Source organism: Papio anubis, chromosome 17, assembly GCF_008728515.1.
Source record: "Papio anubis isolate 15944 chromosome 17, Panubis1.0, whole genome shotgun sequence".
Taxonomy (NCBI): domain Eukaryota; kingdom Metazoa; phylum Chordata; class Mammalia; order Primates; family Cercopithecidae; genus Papio; species Papio anubis.
Genome location: NC_044992.1, coordinates 15,046,333 through 15,060,135, shown reverse-complemented (window position 1 = coordinate 15,060,135; position 13,803 = coordinate 15,046,333). Strand labels below are relative to the sequence as shown.

Here is a 13,803-nt window from a genome sequence, read left to right as displayed (position 1 = left end):
GCTACCACTGGGCAGGGGGAGGTGGGAAGTGGGACTAAGTTAACATGTCACAAGTCTCACTATTCTTTATTCTTTTTGTTTTTTTTTAAGACATAGTCTTGCTCTGTCACCTAGGCTGGAGTGCAGTGGCACAATTTCGGCTCACTGCAACCTCCGCTTCCAGGGTTCAAGTGATTCTCCTGCCTCAGCCTCCTGAGTAGCTGGGATTATAGGTGCGCAGCACCAGGCCTGGCTAATTTTTTTGTATTTTTAGTAGAGATGGGGTTTCACCATGTTGGTCAGGCTGGTTTCGAACTCCTGACCTCTAAGTCTCATTATTCTTATTGACACTATGCCATTTTACTTGTGTAAGTCCTCCCTAGGTTGCTGTAAACCTTTGATTATTTTCCAGAGTTCTGGATAAGTTAATTTTGGTGAGATCGCGTCACTGCATTCCAGCCTGAGTGACAGAGCGAGACTACGTCTCAAAATAAAAAAAAAAAAAAAGAAAAAAGAAAACTGAAGACTGAGAGATTAAATTACTTTCTGAAAGTTATGCAGCCCATAAGTGGTAGAGTCAGGTTTTGATCCCAGGTTTTCTGATCCCAAAGCTTATGGTTTTAATTACTAGGCTACGATGATATAGACTGAACTACCAAATATCCCAGGGATCTATGGGAAAAGAAGTATGGATTCAGCTCAGCAAAATCAAATGAGATACATGAAGAGGCAAACTTTTCTATCACATGACATCTCTCCCAGTGCTGGAGTACATGACTGGCAGACTGTGCTGTGCTTAGGATACCATCAAAGTTATTATATTTCCACCTTGAAAAAATTTAGAAATTTGTTGGGTCTTTCTTTCTTTCCCTTTCCCACTCACCCTTCCTTCCTTCCTTCCTTTCTTCCTTCCTTCCCTTCGTTTCCTTTGTTTCCTTCCTTCCTTTCTCTTTCTTTCCTTTCTTTCTCTCTCTCTTTTTTTCTTTCTTTTGTTCTTTCTCTTTCATTCTTTAGTTCTTTTTTTTTTCCCCTAGGGTCTTATTCTTTTGCCCAGGCTGTAGTGCAGTGGTGCAATCATGGCTCACTATGACCTCATAATGTAAAACTTTTGTGCTCAAGTTAGCCTATCACCTTAGCTTCCCAAGTAGCTGGGACTACAGGCACACACCACCATGCTCCTGGCTAATTTTTAAATGTTTTTTAGAGCCAAGGTCTCAAACTCTTGGTCTCAAGCAATCCTTCCACCTCAGTCTCCCAAAGTGCTGTGATTATAGACATAAGCTCCTATGCTTGGCCTTGTTAGAGTTTTTAATACTTATTTTACAGCTGAGTTCTATCTGTCTGTCTGTCTATCTATCTATCTATCTATCTATCTATCTATCTATATCACATAATCAGGGGTTCACATCATATTTGCCTCCTTGCTGTCCTTTGAGTATGCTGATCATGCTCCTGCCTTTTGAGGTCTTTGTTATTTCTGTTTGGTTAATGGTTGGGGCCTTGGAAAGTCTTCATCTGATCCTGGGATCTGACCAAGTCTGAGGCCAAATGGCACAGGGCGGACGTCATTCTTTTAACACATTGTAGCAATGACCATACTCCGAAAACATGAGCAGACAGTCACTTTTTCAACAAATATATATTAAGGACCTACTATGGGCTGAGTGCTGTGCTAGGTGATAAGTATGCAATGATATGAGTTGTGCCCAAGAGAATCTGAAAGTATACTTGAAATTTGTGTACATGTGTGATGGGGGGAGATGTAGGACGGAATTAAGATAAGAGATGGCTTTTTGGAGAAGGTAGCACATGAACTAGGCCATGAATGGCCTTGGATGGGTAGAGCTGGCAGGAATTGATGGACTTGCTTTGCATACAGAATCTAACAAATTGGTGGTATCAAATTCAACTTTTCGGCGTCATTAACAGGAATAGGGAAATTATACTTCTTAGAATTGAATACTCCACATATCTGGAGTCTAATTGGAACCCAGAAAGGTTCTAGAAAGGATTTTGTTGGAGGAATCTGTCTAGATCTTCTCCTGGTCCCCCCTCCCTTTTCCTATTGGCCATCAAAAAAGGACATTCCTAGATTTCATCCCTGGATACAATTTTCCTTAAGGATATTTCACTGAAAGAATAAAAGTCACCAATTTAAGATAAAAAAGAAACTGCTCAAATGTAAAGTATTTGCTTAATATAATGATAATCATTTTCCTTCCTGTTTTTTCTTTTTTAATATTATATTATTATTATTATTTTTTGAGACAGAGTCTTGTTCTGTCATCCAGGCTGGAGTGCAGTGGCTTGATCTCAGCTCACTGCAAGCTCCGCCTCCTGGGTTCACGCCATTCTCCTGCCTCAGCCTCCTGAGTAGCTGGGGCTACAGGCGCCCACCACCACGTCTGGCTAATTTTTTGTATTTTTAGTAGAGACGGGGTTTCACCGTGTTAGCCAGGATGGTCTTGATCTCCTGACCTCGTGATTCACCTGCCTTGGCCTCCCAAATTGCTGGGATTACAGGCGTGAGCCACCGCACCCAGCCGATAATACTATTTTAAAAGGAATCAAAACATTAAATAATTCTCAGCATGACTATTGTATAAGTAAAAGCTAGGAATCAAATTGCAAGAGACAAACATGATCATCTATATGTTAGATTAAAAAAAAAAGATAGTGACGTCAGCCCTTTTCTTTTGTCATCTGTGACCCTGTGACCTAATTGCAGGGACAGTAGCTGCAGAATGGAAAGAGGTATGTCTTGAGAGTAGCTCATGGTTTAGTTCCACAATTATAAAATGACAGCAGGCTGGGCGTGGTGGTGCACACCTGTAATCCCAGCACTTTGGGAGGCCGAGGTGGGTGGATCACCTGAGGTCAGCATTTCGTGACCAGCCTGAGACATGGAGAATCGCTTGTACCTGGTAGGCGGAGGTTGCAGTGAGCCAAGATTGCACCATTGCACTCCAGCCTGGGCAACAAGAGCGAAACTCCATCTCAAAAACAAAAAACAAAAAAATCACAGCAAACACCTTTTCAAGGCCAGTTATGACCACTGCCTCTCAATCACACACAAAATACCCCCAACCTACTAACAAATCCAGGCATTTTACGAGAGGATGGGTACTGCCTGCTGCTCTGTTCCCTTCCAGGGAGGTGCTCCACGTGTCCCTTCTCTTCCTCCGGGTCATCAGCGCCTGCGCAGATGGCAAGATCAGAATTTACAATTTCCTCAACGGGAACTGTATGAAGATGATAAAAGCCAATGGCAGAGGCGATCCTGTGCTGTCCTTCTTTATTCAGGGCAACAGGTGGGTGGTAGGTGCGGAGGTCAGAACTGTGAGCGATTATGTTTGATTTTTTCCTCCCTTGGGATACCAGCCCTGGATCTGCTGTCAGGAGAAGACAGTGTGCAGTGACTCTCTACAATTTTGGCTGGGTGGGGCAACAGTCTTGTTGTGGGGACTAACAGGGCTTTGCACAAAACTTAGTAATTGGGAAGCAATCATGGTTCATTTTGACTTTTTTTTTTTGAGACATAGTTTCACTCTGTTGCACAGGCTGGAGCGCAGTGGTGCGATCTCGATCTCGGCTCACTGCAACCTCCGCCTTCCGGGTTCAAGCAATTCTCTGCCTCCGTCGGCCAAGTAGCTGGGATTACAGGCGCCCACCAATATGCCCAGCTAATTTTTAGTATTGTTAGTAGAGATGGGGTTTCACCATCTTGGCCAGGCTGATCTTGAACTCCCGACCTCGTGATCTACCCGCCACGGCCTCCCAAAGCTCTGGGATTACAGGTGTGAGCCACCATGCCCGGCCTGTTTTGACTCTTAATTCATCCTGGGTATTTGTGGGAATTGCAGTGGGTGCAACATAACGCTTCTGTAAGGACCATAGTTCTACCAATGTGCAGCCCCTGCTTGCTCTTTGATCATGCCTTTGGCTGCCTGAGAGCTCTATCAGCTAGCTATCTTTGATGCCTCACTTCTAATGCAAAGAGACATATAGGAGGGTAGGGGGTGGCAGCAGCAGGGGGTACAGTGCGGGGGAGCTGAGCTGGTGAGCTTACAAAACCAGTACCATGACTGACTGCATTGTATGCAGTACTGTGCTTTATATGTGCATAGATTCAGGGTGCTATTATATGAAAAAAACCAAATAGAACTAACCTGTAAATTCTACTTCAAGCTCACTTGAGACATCACTTAATGTCCCTGAACCATATTTTCTTCCTTTTAGTGAAACTTCATTAGTATTATTTACCATCTTAAAGAGGGCAGCCTGGTGATAAGCCTCAATTAATGAACACTTTTCAGTCATGCTGTTTATTAAAAAAAAAAAAAAAAAAAAAAGCTCTGACCGGTTTGCACTCACAGCATCCAAAGAAAGGTGTTTTCCTTTCGGCTTGAGTCTAAAAGGGATTTCTTATTGGCATGACACCCCGCATTCCGTTCCAGCAGTTCCAGCTAAAACAAGTTACTTTTCGAGAGAGTTTATGCTGTTGGTTAAGGTCTTAACATTGCAGCCGTTGGAGCAGAAAGAAATCTGCCAGAGTGTTTTCATTTCTTGTTTACAGTTAAGGGAAGAGCACAGAAAGGCGAGAGCTGCTCGCTTGTAAAACTGGTGGGTTGGGAAGGCAGTGCTGCGGGGGCACAGGCAGGGGACAGGGAGGGCAAGCTCTGGAGCTCTTTGTCTACGGAGCATACAAGTGGGGATTAGAGAAGTTAGAAATCATCTCACTTTATAAAGTACAGATGTTCTGTCTACATCTAGAATGTGTGCAGAGATCCTGGAGTGACGGCATGGAGTGTGTGGTGTCTGTGTGGAGGGTCTGTGAAGCAGAGGAGTCCTCCCCATGAGAGAGCTTTCCTCATTCCCAGCAGCAATAGTAATATTGGGTTTGGAAGCTGTGCTTGAAACAAACAAACAAACAAAAACAGTGAATTTCAAGACATCTGTGTGCAGAGTACCTTCTTGGTACCCTAGGTACTTGGCACTCACTCCAGGAATGGAAATTCATTTAAAAGCATTTTAACTTGAGGCCAGGCGCAGTGGCTCATGACTGTAATTCCAGCACTTTGGGAGGCCGAGGCGGGTGGATCATTGAGTCCTGGAGTTTGAGACCAGCCTGGGCAACATGGTGAAACCCTGTCTCTACTGAAAACACAAAATGAGCTGGGCGTGGTGGTGCGCGCCTGTAGTCCCAGCTACTCGGGAGTTGAGGCACGAGAATCACTTGAACCCAGGAGGCGGAGGCTGCAGTGAGCCGAGATCATGCCACTGCACTCCAGCCTGGACGACAAAGCGAGACTCCCTCTCACAATAAAAAAAATAGAAAAAAATAAAAAAGCATTTTAACTTGAGAAGTGAAACAATCGGAACATATGTGCCCCAATCATGTTTATTTTTTAAAGAAAAGAGTGACAAAGCTAACGACTCCTGCTGCATGGCCTGGTAACTTTCACCACTCTCCACCCTCCAGCCGCCTACACTCCTAGTCTGTTTGGTCATTACCTGGGCACTGTTCCCTTGGTCTAAAGACCAGGTGGGATGGTAATTGCACTGCATCTTTCGGTGGCCTCCACACTCCTTTTGTGGACAACCCTGTTGTTTCGGTTCCAGGATGGTGGTCAACACAGAGAGCAATGTTCTCGTGTTCCAGTTTGAACACATAAAGTGGCAGTATGCCATGGAAAAAACGAAACAAAAGAATAAGAAGGAGAAAGAGGAGGAAAAAGAAGAAAACAGCCTCATGGAAATTCTCTCTAAGTCTAATATGCAGGTTCACAGCCCGAGAGAATCTGTATCCAGTAAACAAACTGTGATCCAAGAGCTTCTACCGAGCAAACCTCCCAAGTCCCGAGTACTCCTGAAGCCGGCCAAGTTCTCTTCAGGTAAAGAACGGAAATACCAGTGTTCAGTGGATAACCTTACAGGCATTAGTTTATCGCGGAGAGCGGGAGGACTGGTTCCTTTATGGAATATTTTGGCCAGTGGTTTCGAGCATCCCTCCAGGAAGGAGCTATTCTCTGACCCTCCAAAATCTCGACGCCACCAGTTACTGGAACCCCTGTTTGTAAGATCTAGATCCATTCTTCCTTCCTTCCCTTCCTTTCCCTTCCTGTCCTCCTCCTTCCTTCCTTCCTTCCCTTCCTTCCTTTTTCCCTCCTTCCTTCCTCCTCCCTCCCTCCCTCCCTCCTCCTCCCTCCCTCCCTCCTCCCTCCCTCCTTTCCTTCCTTTTTCCCTTTCTTGAGCTTTTGTTCTGCTGCCGGCTGAGGTGACCAGGTAGTCTCGCTCATTGCAACCTCCGCCTCCAAGGTTCAAGCGCTTCTCCTGCATCAGCCTCCCGGGTAGCTGGGATTACAGGCATGAGCCACCACGACTGGCTAATTTCTGTATTTTTAGTGCAGGGACGGGGTTTCTCCATGTTGGTCAGGGTTGTCCCGAAACCCCACCTCAGGTGACCTCTCCCACCAGCCTCCCAAAGTGCTGGGATTACAGGTGTGGGCCACTGCGCCCAGCCTGCAAGAGCAAGATTTTCAAACTTATAAGAATCTTTGCACAGTAGATAAGACTAGCTTTAATACTTACCACTGAAACAAAAAGCAAGCAACCAATACCCCCAACCCCCCAAATTTAAAACATATATTACATAACTATTTCTTCAAGACAGAGACAGAAGTTGTTATAAGCAGAAAAATGATCTATGCAGAATGTATTGTTTTTAGATCTGAGAGATAATGTTTGTAGCTGGAAAAATCTTACGTATAAAGCAGGTGTGTGTGCGTTTGTGTGTGTGTGTGTATGTAGGTGGGGGTGCAGGCATGGCCAATGCCATTTATAAGACATCCAAAGAATAAATTATGTGTGGGTTAGAGTAGCAAGACTCCTTCCGTATACCAGCCCTATATTTGGCAGGTGAAATTGGATCCACAGATCTATAGAGAAAACTACAAATCACCCCCAAGCATATCACACTACAAATAGTCAGCTATCTCTTGAGAGGAGGGAACTGAGACTGTTAGCTAATGCTTAACAGCAGGAAAAGTGGGTCGGAGGGGGAGTCAGGATGCGATCTAGGCCTTAGACTTGCCACCCTAAAATAATCAAAAGATTCAGGATCTAGCTAAAAGAGTTTATCCAAATGCAAAGTTTGAGGGCAGCATCCAGGGACACCAAAGACTAGTGACCAGTGCCCCTGGAGTGGGGAAAAGTGAACATCCTTTAAACAGACAAAAACAGAGGTGCTGAACAGAATTCAATTTTCCATACAAAGGCTAACATACAGATGTAAGACTAGATTGGCTACTATTGATGACCTCTAATGGTTGCTTAGCATTCTGCTGTAAAGAGGTGACAATCACAAGGGGAGTTGCTTAACATTCTGCTGTAAAGAGGTGACAATCATAAGAGTGTCTATCTCCACGTCATTTAGTCTCGGTTTCAATGAAGAATAGGGAGTCTGGTTAATGGAAAAGACCTCAGCACAGAGGTCTGGAAGCAGGAAAACAGCTGTGCTATGTGACTCAGTTTCCAGGGCTTCACTTTTCCCTGTCACATAGTCAATTTAGAAGGTTGTTACACTCTCTTTACTTTTCACAGACTCCAGGTAACTACTTGGTTTCATACGACAATAAACAATATGGTGTTTGGTAGAAAAATACAGTTAGATGGAAGAGATATAAGTTCCAGTGTTTGGTTGCACAGTAGGATGACTACAATTAACAATAATGTATAGCCGGGAGCAGTGACTCGCGCCTGTAATCCCAGCACTTTGGGAGGCTGAGGCAGGTGGATCACCTGAGGTCGGGAGTTTGAGACCAGCCTGATAAACTTGGAGAAACCCCGTCTCTACTAAAAATACAAAAAAATTAGCCGGGCGTGGTGGCGCATGCCTGTAATTCCAGCCTTACTCGGGAAGTGGAGGCAGGAGAATCGCGTGAACCGGGAAGTGGAGGTTGCAGTGACCGAGATCGCGCCACTGCCCTCCAACCTGGGCAACAGGAGCAAAACTGCATCTTAAAAACAAACAAACAAAAAACCAATAATGTATTGTATATTTCAAAATAGCTAGAGGAGAAGATTTGGAATGTTCCCAACACAAAGAGATGATAAATGTTTAAGATGACAGATATCCTAATTATCTTGATCTGATCATTACACATTTTATGCATGTCTCAAAATATCACATGTACTCCATAATTATGTATAATAATGTACCCATAAAAAACAAGATGGTGATATTTTGTATAAAAATCAGTCCAATTATCAGCCCCAATTATGATTGATTATATTATTTTATGCCCTAATTGAAGTATATAATGACTACAGCTTCTTCCTCAATCTCAATTTAGCAGTGTTAATAGAGGAACTTCAAAGTCAAGGGAAGTCAAAATCACCCCGAAGAGATGGTAAAAAGAGAGTTTATTCTGTTCATAAGGGAACAAGCGGCATGGATGGTGGGCAGGAGAATTTGGAAGCAAAATCCATAGCAGGAGATAAGACAAACAGTGATACTTAATTCTGAATTAGTGGCAAGATCCAGACTCTCTCTCTCTCTCTCTAGTTTCCTATTGTTTTCCAGCAGGCCACTACCTTTGCTTATCTTTGAGAATCTGGAATGAATACAATGCCTGGCTTCTCCCAAGAGTGACTGGTTTTCCTTAATTGTCCCTTTTCTGACTTGAGGCCACAGAGGGAGAACTATTTTCCGGTTTTTGGCTGACAGCCCGCCTGTGTTCCCTGCCAGCTTCCTCACTTCTTGGACTGTTATGTCATCAAGCTGAGAAATGGGCACAATAAAAGAGAGAACAGGCAATTGAGGCTGGTTTCAGGGAGCATTTTAAGAGACTTTATTAGGAACGAGAGAGATTGGGGGCAGGTGCTATATATGTGAGATAAGGAGATAAGGGAGAGAGAGAGAGAGATGGGGATGTGCCTTTTAAGAAGTGTTGCTGGGATGGGCATAGTGGCTCATGCGTGTAATTCCAGTGCTTTGGGAGGCCAAAGTGGGAGGATTCATTGAGGCCAGGAGTTGGAGACCAGCCTGGGCCACTTAGTGAGATCCTTATCTCTACAAACAATTTTAAAAATTGGCCAGATATGGTAGCACACACCTCCTAGCTACTCAGGAAGCTAAGGCAGGAGGATCCTTTGAGCCCAGGAGTTTGACGTTACAGTGAGCTATGATTGCACCACTGGGTGATAGTGACACCTAGTCTCTTACAAAACAAAAAAGTGGCCAGGCGTGGTGGCTCATGCCTGTAATCCCAGCACTTTAGGAGGCTGAGGTGGGTGGATTGCCTGAGGTGAGGAGGTCGAGACCAGTCTGGCCAACATGGTGAAACCCCATCTCTACTAAAAGTATAAAAAAAGTAGCCTGGCGTGGTAGCATGTGCCTGTAATCCCAGCTACCTGGGAGGCTGGGGCAGGGGAATTGCTTGAACCAGAGACGGGTGGGGGTTGCAGTGAGCCGAGATCGTGCCACTGCAACTCCGGTCTGGGTGACAGACCAAGACTCCATCTAAAAAAAAAAAAAGTTTCTGGACATCATGACTCATGACTGGGATGTCCCTTTGTTATTTTTTAAGGACATAGATAAAAATTTAAAATGTCTTTCAAACATTTTTGACTAGTATAATAGTGTTTCTTTGGAACAAACTCTGTGCAGAGATTGGTTTCAAGGTGAGGGGAAAACAATTGTTTTATGAGGGCTGCGCTAACAATGGGCATCCTTGTATAAACCTATGTCAGTGTACAGGTACAGGTATACCTGAAGGGTAAAGTCCTATGAGTGAAACTGCTAAGCCAAAGGATAAGTGCATCCAAAAACTAGAAAGAGATTGCCAAGGTTGTCCTGAAAAATATTATATTAATTTACACTCCCACAAGCAATGCATGGGAGACCCCACTGCATCTGTGCCAACTCTGGGAGTTAGCTGGCATTTTGTACTTCCTTGTATAAATAAAAATGGTGCCTGCATTTTCTTCTAGGTTGATCATTAACAAACTAAATGTCCACCAACAGGCAATGGCTAAGTAATAAAAAAATCTATTGTATGGAATATTATATATGGCTAAAAGTTATATGATGAGGATTTGTATATACTAACTTGGAAAGAGATCCACAATACATTATCATTTGAAAAAAGACAAATTAATAAACAATGAGCTCACCATAATTCCTTTTTTATAAAAGGAGAAAAATTTTTGAGTTTGCAAGGAGAATAGGGAAGATTTTGACATCTTGATTTCACTTTTTTTTTTTTTTTTTGAGATGGAGTCTCACTCTGTTGCCCAGGCTGCAGTGGAGTGGCGTCATCTTGACTTACTGCAACCTCTGCCTCCTGAGTTCAAGCAATTCTCCTGCCTTAGCCTCCTGAGTAACTGGGATTACAGGTGCCTGCCACCACACCCAGCTAATTTTTTTGTATTTTTAGTACAGACAGGGTTTTTCCATGTTGGTCAGGCTAGTCTCGAACTCCTGACCTCAGGTGATCTACCCACCTAGGCCTCCCAAAGTGCTGGGATTACAGGCGTGAGCCATCGCACCTGGCCTAAAGACAGGTTTTATTTTGGGCAACATTCAAGATTATTTGGAGTCAAATTTGATTAATAAGGTAAAGATCAAATTTTGCAATATAATTATTGTTGAAAAATACAGTTATGCTACTATAAATTTATTAAGATCTGCTTTGTGTGAATCATAAATGAGATGTGAAGGTCATTCCCAACTTCACATTTTCTTTTTTTTTTTTGAGACGGAGTCTTGCTCTGTCGCCCAGGCTGGAGTGCAGTGGCACGATCTCGACTTACTGCAAGCTCCACCTCCCGGGTTCACGCCATTCTCCTGCCTCAGCCTCCTGAGTAGTTGGGACTACAGGTGCACGCCGCCACGCCTGGCTAATTTTTTGTATTTTTAGTAGAGAGGGGGTTTCACTGTATTCAGGCCAGGATGGTCTGAATCTCCTGACCTCGTGATCCGCCTGCCTCGGCCTCCCAAAGTGCTGGGATTACAGGCGTGAGCCACTGCTCCCGGCCCCAACTTCACATTTTCAAAAATAAGTGGAGCATCGAAATCACATGTTGCCTTCAAAATATGCACACTTAGGGGCGAATATACACATTACTCAATACTAGCATTTTATTTAAAACTAGTTTTATTAAATCGTTTCTAGTATCAGCATTTCTAATACGACTGAGGATGCCTGCCTGTATGATGGCATACCTGTTGGACAACAAAGACCTCAATGTGCTTTGAAGTCTGAATGCCCAAGTACTTAATGCATACGTACTTAATATTTTTCACAGAATGCCGATTTTTTTTCATTTTCTTTTTTTGAAGAAGCAGATGATGTGGAGAAAGCACAAAAACAAGGACAATTGGAAACTCCTGAAAAACTGCTCAATCGCCCAAATAAAAAGTCTTGGAAAATTCCTATGTCACCTGACCAATTCCTCCTGACTGTCAGCGCCCTGCAGCAAGCCCATAATTCCGGGAAATTCGCCTATCCCTGTAGGCCCCGAACAGAAATTATTGATGTCTGGGGACCTTCAATTTCATACCCAAGGAAGGTCTTGAATTTCAAAGGAAAATCAATCCAACATGCAGTTGATCAGTTGAGATTGAGCAATCCTCCTATAGATGTGAAACAAACCAGTATTCCCCTTGAAATCCAGAAACTGCAGCCCAACTTGAAGATCTCTTTGCACAGTCCCAGAGTCCAGTCCACCTTGCCGCAGCCCATGATTATCCGCTCCAGGTTCTCTGGCAGCTTAAAGGGTGGAGACCAAGTGACTAGTTCAATTGAAAGGGCAGTGTGCAGTCCCCTGACCAGTATGCAGGTCATTAAACCAAACCGCATGCTAGCTCCACAAGTGGGCACAGCCACCCTATCTCTTAACAAAGAACGGCCTCGCATCTACACAGCCCTTGATCCCCTTAGAGTGAACACTGAGTTCGTGCTGTTGACCGTGAAGGAGGAGAAAGAGCACCAGGAAGCCAAGATGAAGGAGTATCAGGCCAGGGAGTCCACTGGAGTGGTTGATCCAGGAAAAGCCAGCAAAGCTGCATGGATCAGGAAAATCAAAGGCCTGCCTATTGATAATTTCATGAAGCAAGGGAAAACAGCGGCCCCTGAACTTGGACAAAATGTATTTATCTGAACCAGCCTTGGGAAATTACAATGTTTTACAATAAACAGCCAAGTGGATGTTGCTATTTGGCCTTTTTCTTTTTTTTCTTTTTTTTTTTTGACTGTTTTTTTTTTCCTGGTAATTAATGTGGGAACTCCCAATTATCTTCCTCTGAGCCAAATATCTGATATCATCAAAATAAGAAAACAGAAGGAGGTTGGGTGAGATTAGCATCTGTACTCCCACTGAAAAAAATTTAGTGAGCATTAGGAAAGCCCAGTTTCGTTGATGGGGGATGGCGAGACGATCATTGGAAATTAGATACCATTCATCACTATCAATTTAGTGCTATTAGTTCTTCCGGCAAATGAAGTTATGGGATTATATCAGGGTAATGCATTGGAGTTTTCTGGTATTTTTGCATAGAGGCCTGATGAAACCCATTAAGAATTTAAAAGGGGAAGCCCTTAATGGGGTTGACCTGTTGCATTTGACAACATTGAGCTTTTCCTTCTCAGGGCTAACTCCTAAGGAAGAGAATTAGCATAATATCCTCTGTACAAAGAGGGCCAGTACCATCAAGGGCATTGAGGTTTCTGCTTAAACCTTTGGACTATGGTGTCAGGGACCAGGTAATTTAGAAGACTGCAGCCCACTGAGCCCATCAGAAAGTTCAAGCCTTGGCCAGGCGCGGTGGCTTACGCCTGGGATCCCAGCACTTTGGGAGTCTGAGGCGGGTGGATCACCTGTGGTCAGGAGTTCGAGACTAGCCTGACCATCGTGGTGAAACCTCGTTTCTACTAAAAATACAAAATGAGCTTTAACAACTAGCTATTAAAAATTAAAAGACGGTAATGAATTAAAACAGAATGCCTTAAAAAGCAAAAACACCACAAAACTCCACAGCACTGAGTGGACCACTGAAAACCTGCCATGGGCAGGCTGGATGTACAGGCCCCAAATTTGTCAGCTTTTCATCTCCAAGGGCACGAATGCGATTGTGCTGCCGAACTTTCTCGCCTTTGAGAAACGCGTGTGTGTTTTTTCCCCTTTCATTCATTATTAGAATATTAGGTTTTAAATGGCACTGGCAAACAGCCACGTAAAATTTGTTATTTTAATAGAGAAAATCCCTTCAATCAAGGAAACGTGCAAATATCACTGTGCTAACAGCAGCAGTCTGACTAGGCCAGACAGATAGGATACTGTCATCATTACCGTTTCAAAAATGACTTAACGCCCCTCAATTTCACATCCTTTGTTCAGGCAAGATCACACATGAGCTGCTGGACTTAAAACAGTAATAAGAATAACGACTCCCATTTACTAGTAAGGAAACCATTATCATCCCCACTTTACGACTGACAAAAGTAGTACATAAAGGTTGGTGATATGATTGGCAATAGAGGACCCAGGCGTCCAAGCTCCAGGGTGCAAGGTCTCAACTCCTATTCCTTAGTTTCCTGGCGTCTAAGGTTATACCTCCCATAATAATGCAGTCCATTACTTACTCTAGAGTCCTCCTGCCTTGTTTTTCTTAACGTTTTACTTCTTCGCAAGCACATATTTTAAAAAGTTGTTTCTACAATTTAAAGTACAAAAGTAATACTGTACAGGAGTACGTCTTTGTAAAATATTCAAAGAAAATTAAATTATAGAATAAAACCCCGACCTCCTGCATTCCGGGCA

The 13,803-nt window shown here is 43.6% G+C and overlaps 1 protein-coding gene across 5 annotated transcripts in view; it reads left to right on the top strand.

Annotated features, from left to right (window-relative positions):
• CDRT1 (CMT1A duplicated region transcript 1) overlaps window positions 1-12,199 on the top strand; it is a 44,657-nt gene extending 32,458 nt beyond the window's left edge. For 3 of the 5 annotated variants that reach the window (XM_017950356.3, XM_009189714.4, XM_009189715.4), the window contains 3 exons: window positions 3,132-3,290; window positions 5,602-5,873; window positions 11,324-12,199. In XM_017950356.3, the coding sequence (XP_017805845.2) occupies window positions 3,132-3,290; window positions 5,602-5,873; window positions 11,324-12,144 (1,252 nt within the window). In that variant the 3' untranslated portion in view covers window positions 12,145-12,199. Of the gene's footprint in view, window positions 1-3,131; window positions 3,291-5,601; window positions 5,874-11,156; window positions 11,301-11,323 lie in introns of those variants that run through there. The other 2 variants (XM_017950355.3, XM_017950357.3) reach the window with 2 other exon arrangements.
• The last annotated feature ends 1,604 nt before the right edge of the window (window positions 12,200-13,803 follow it).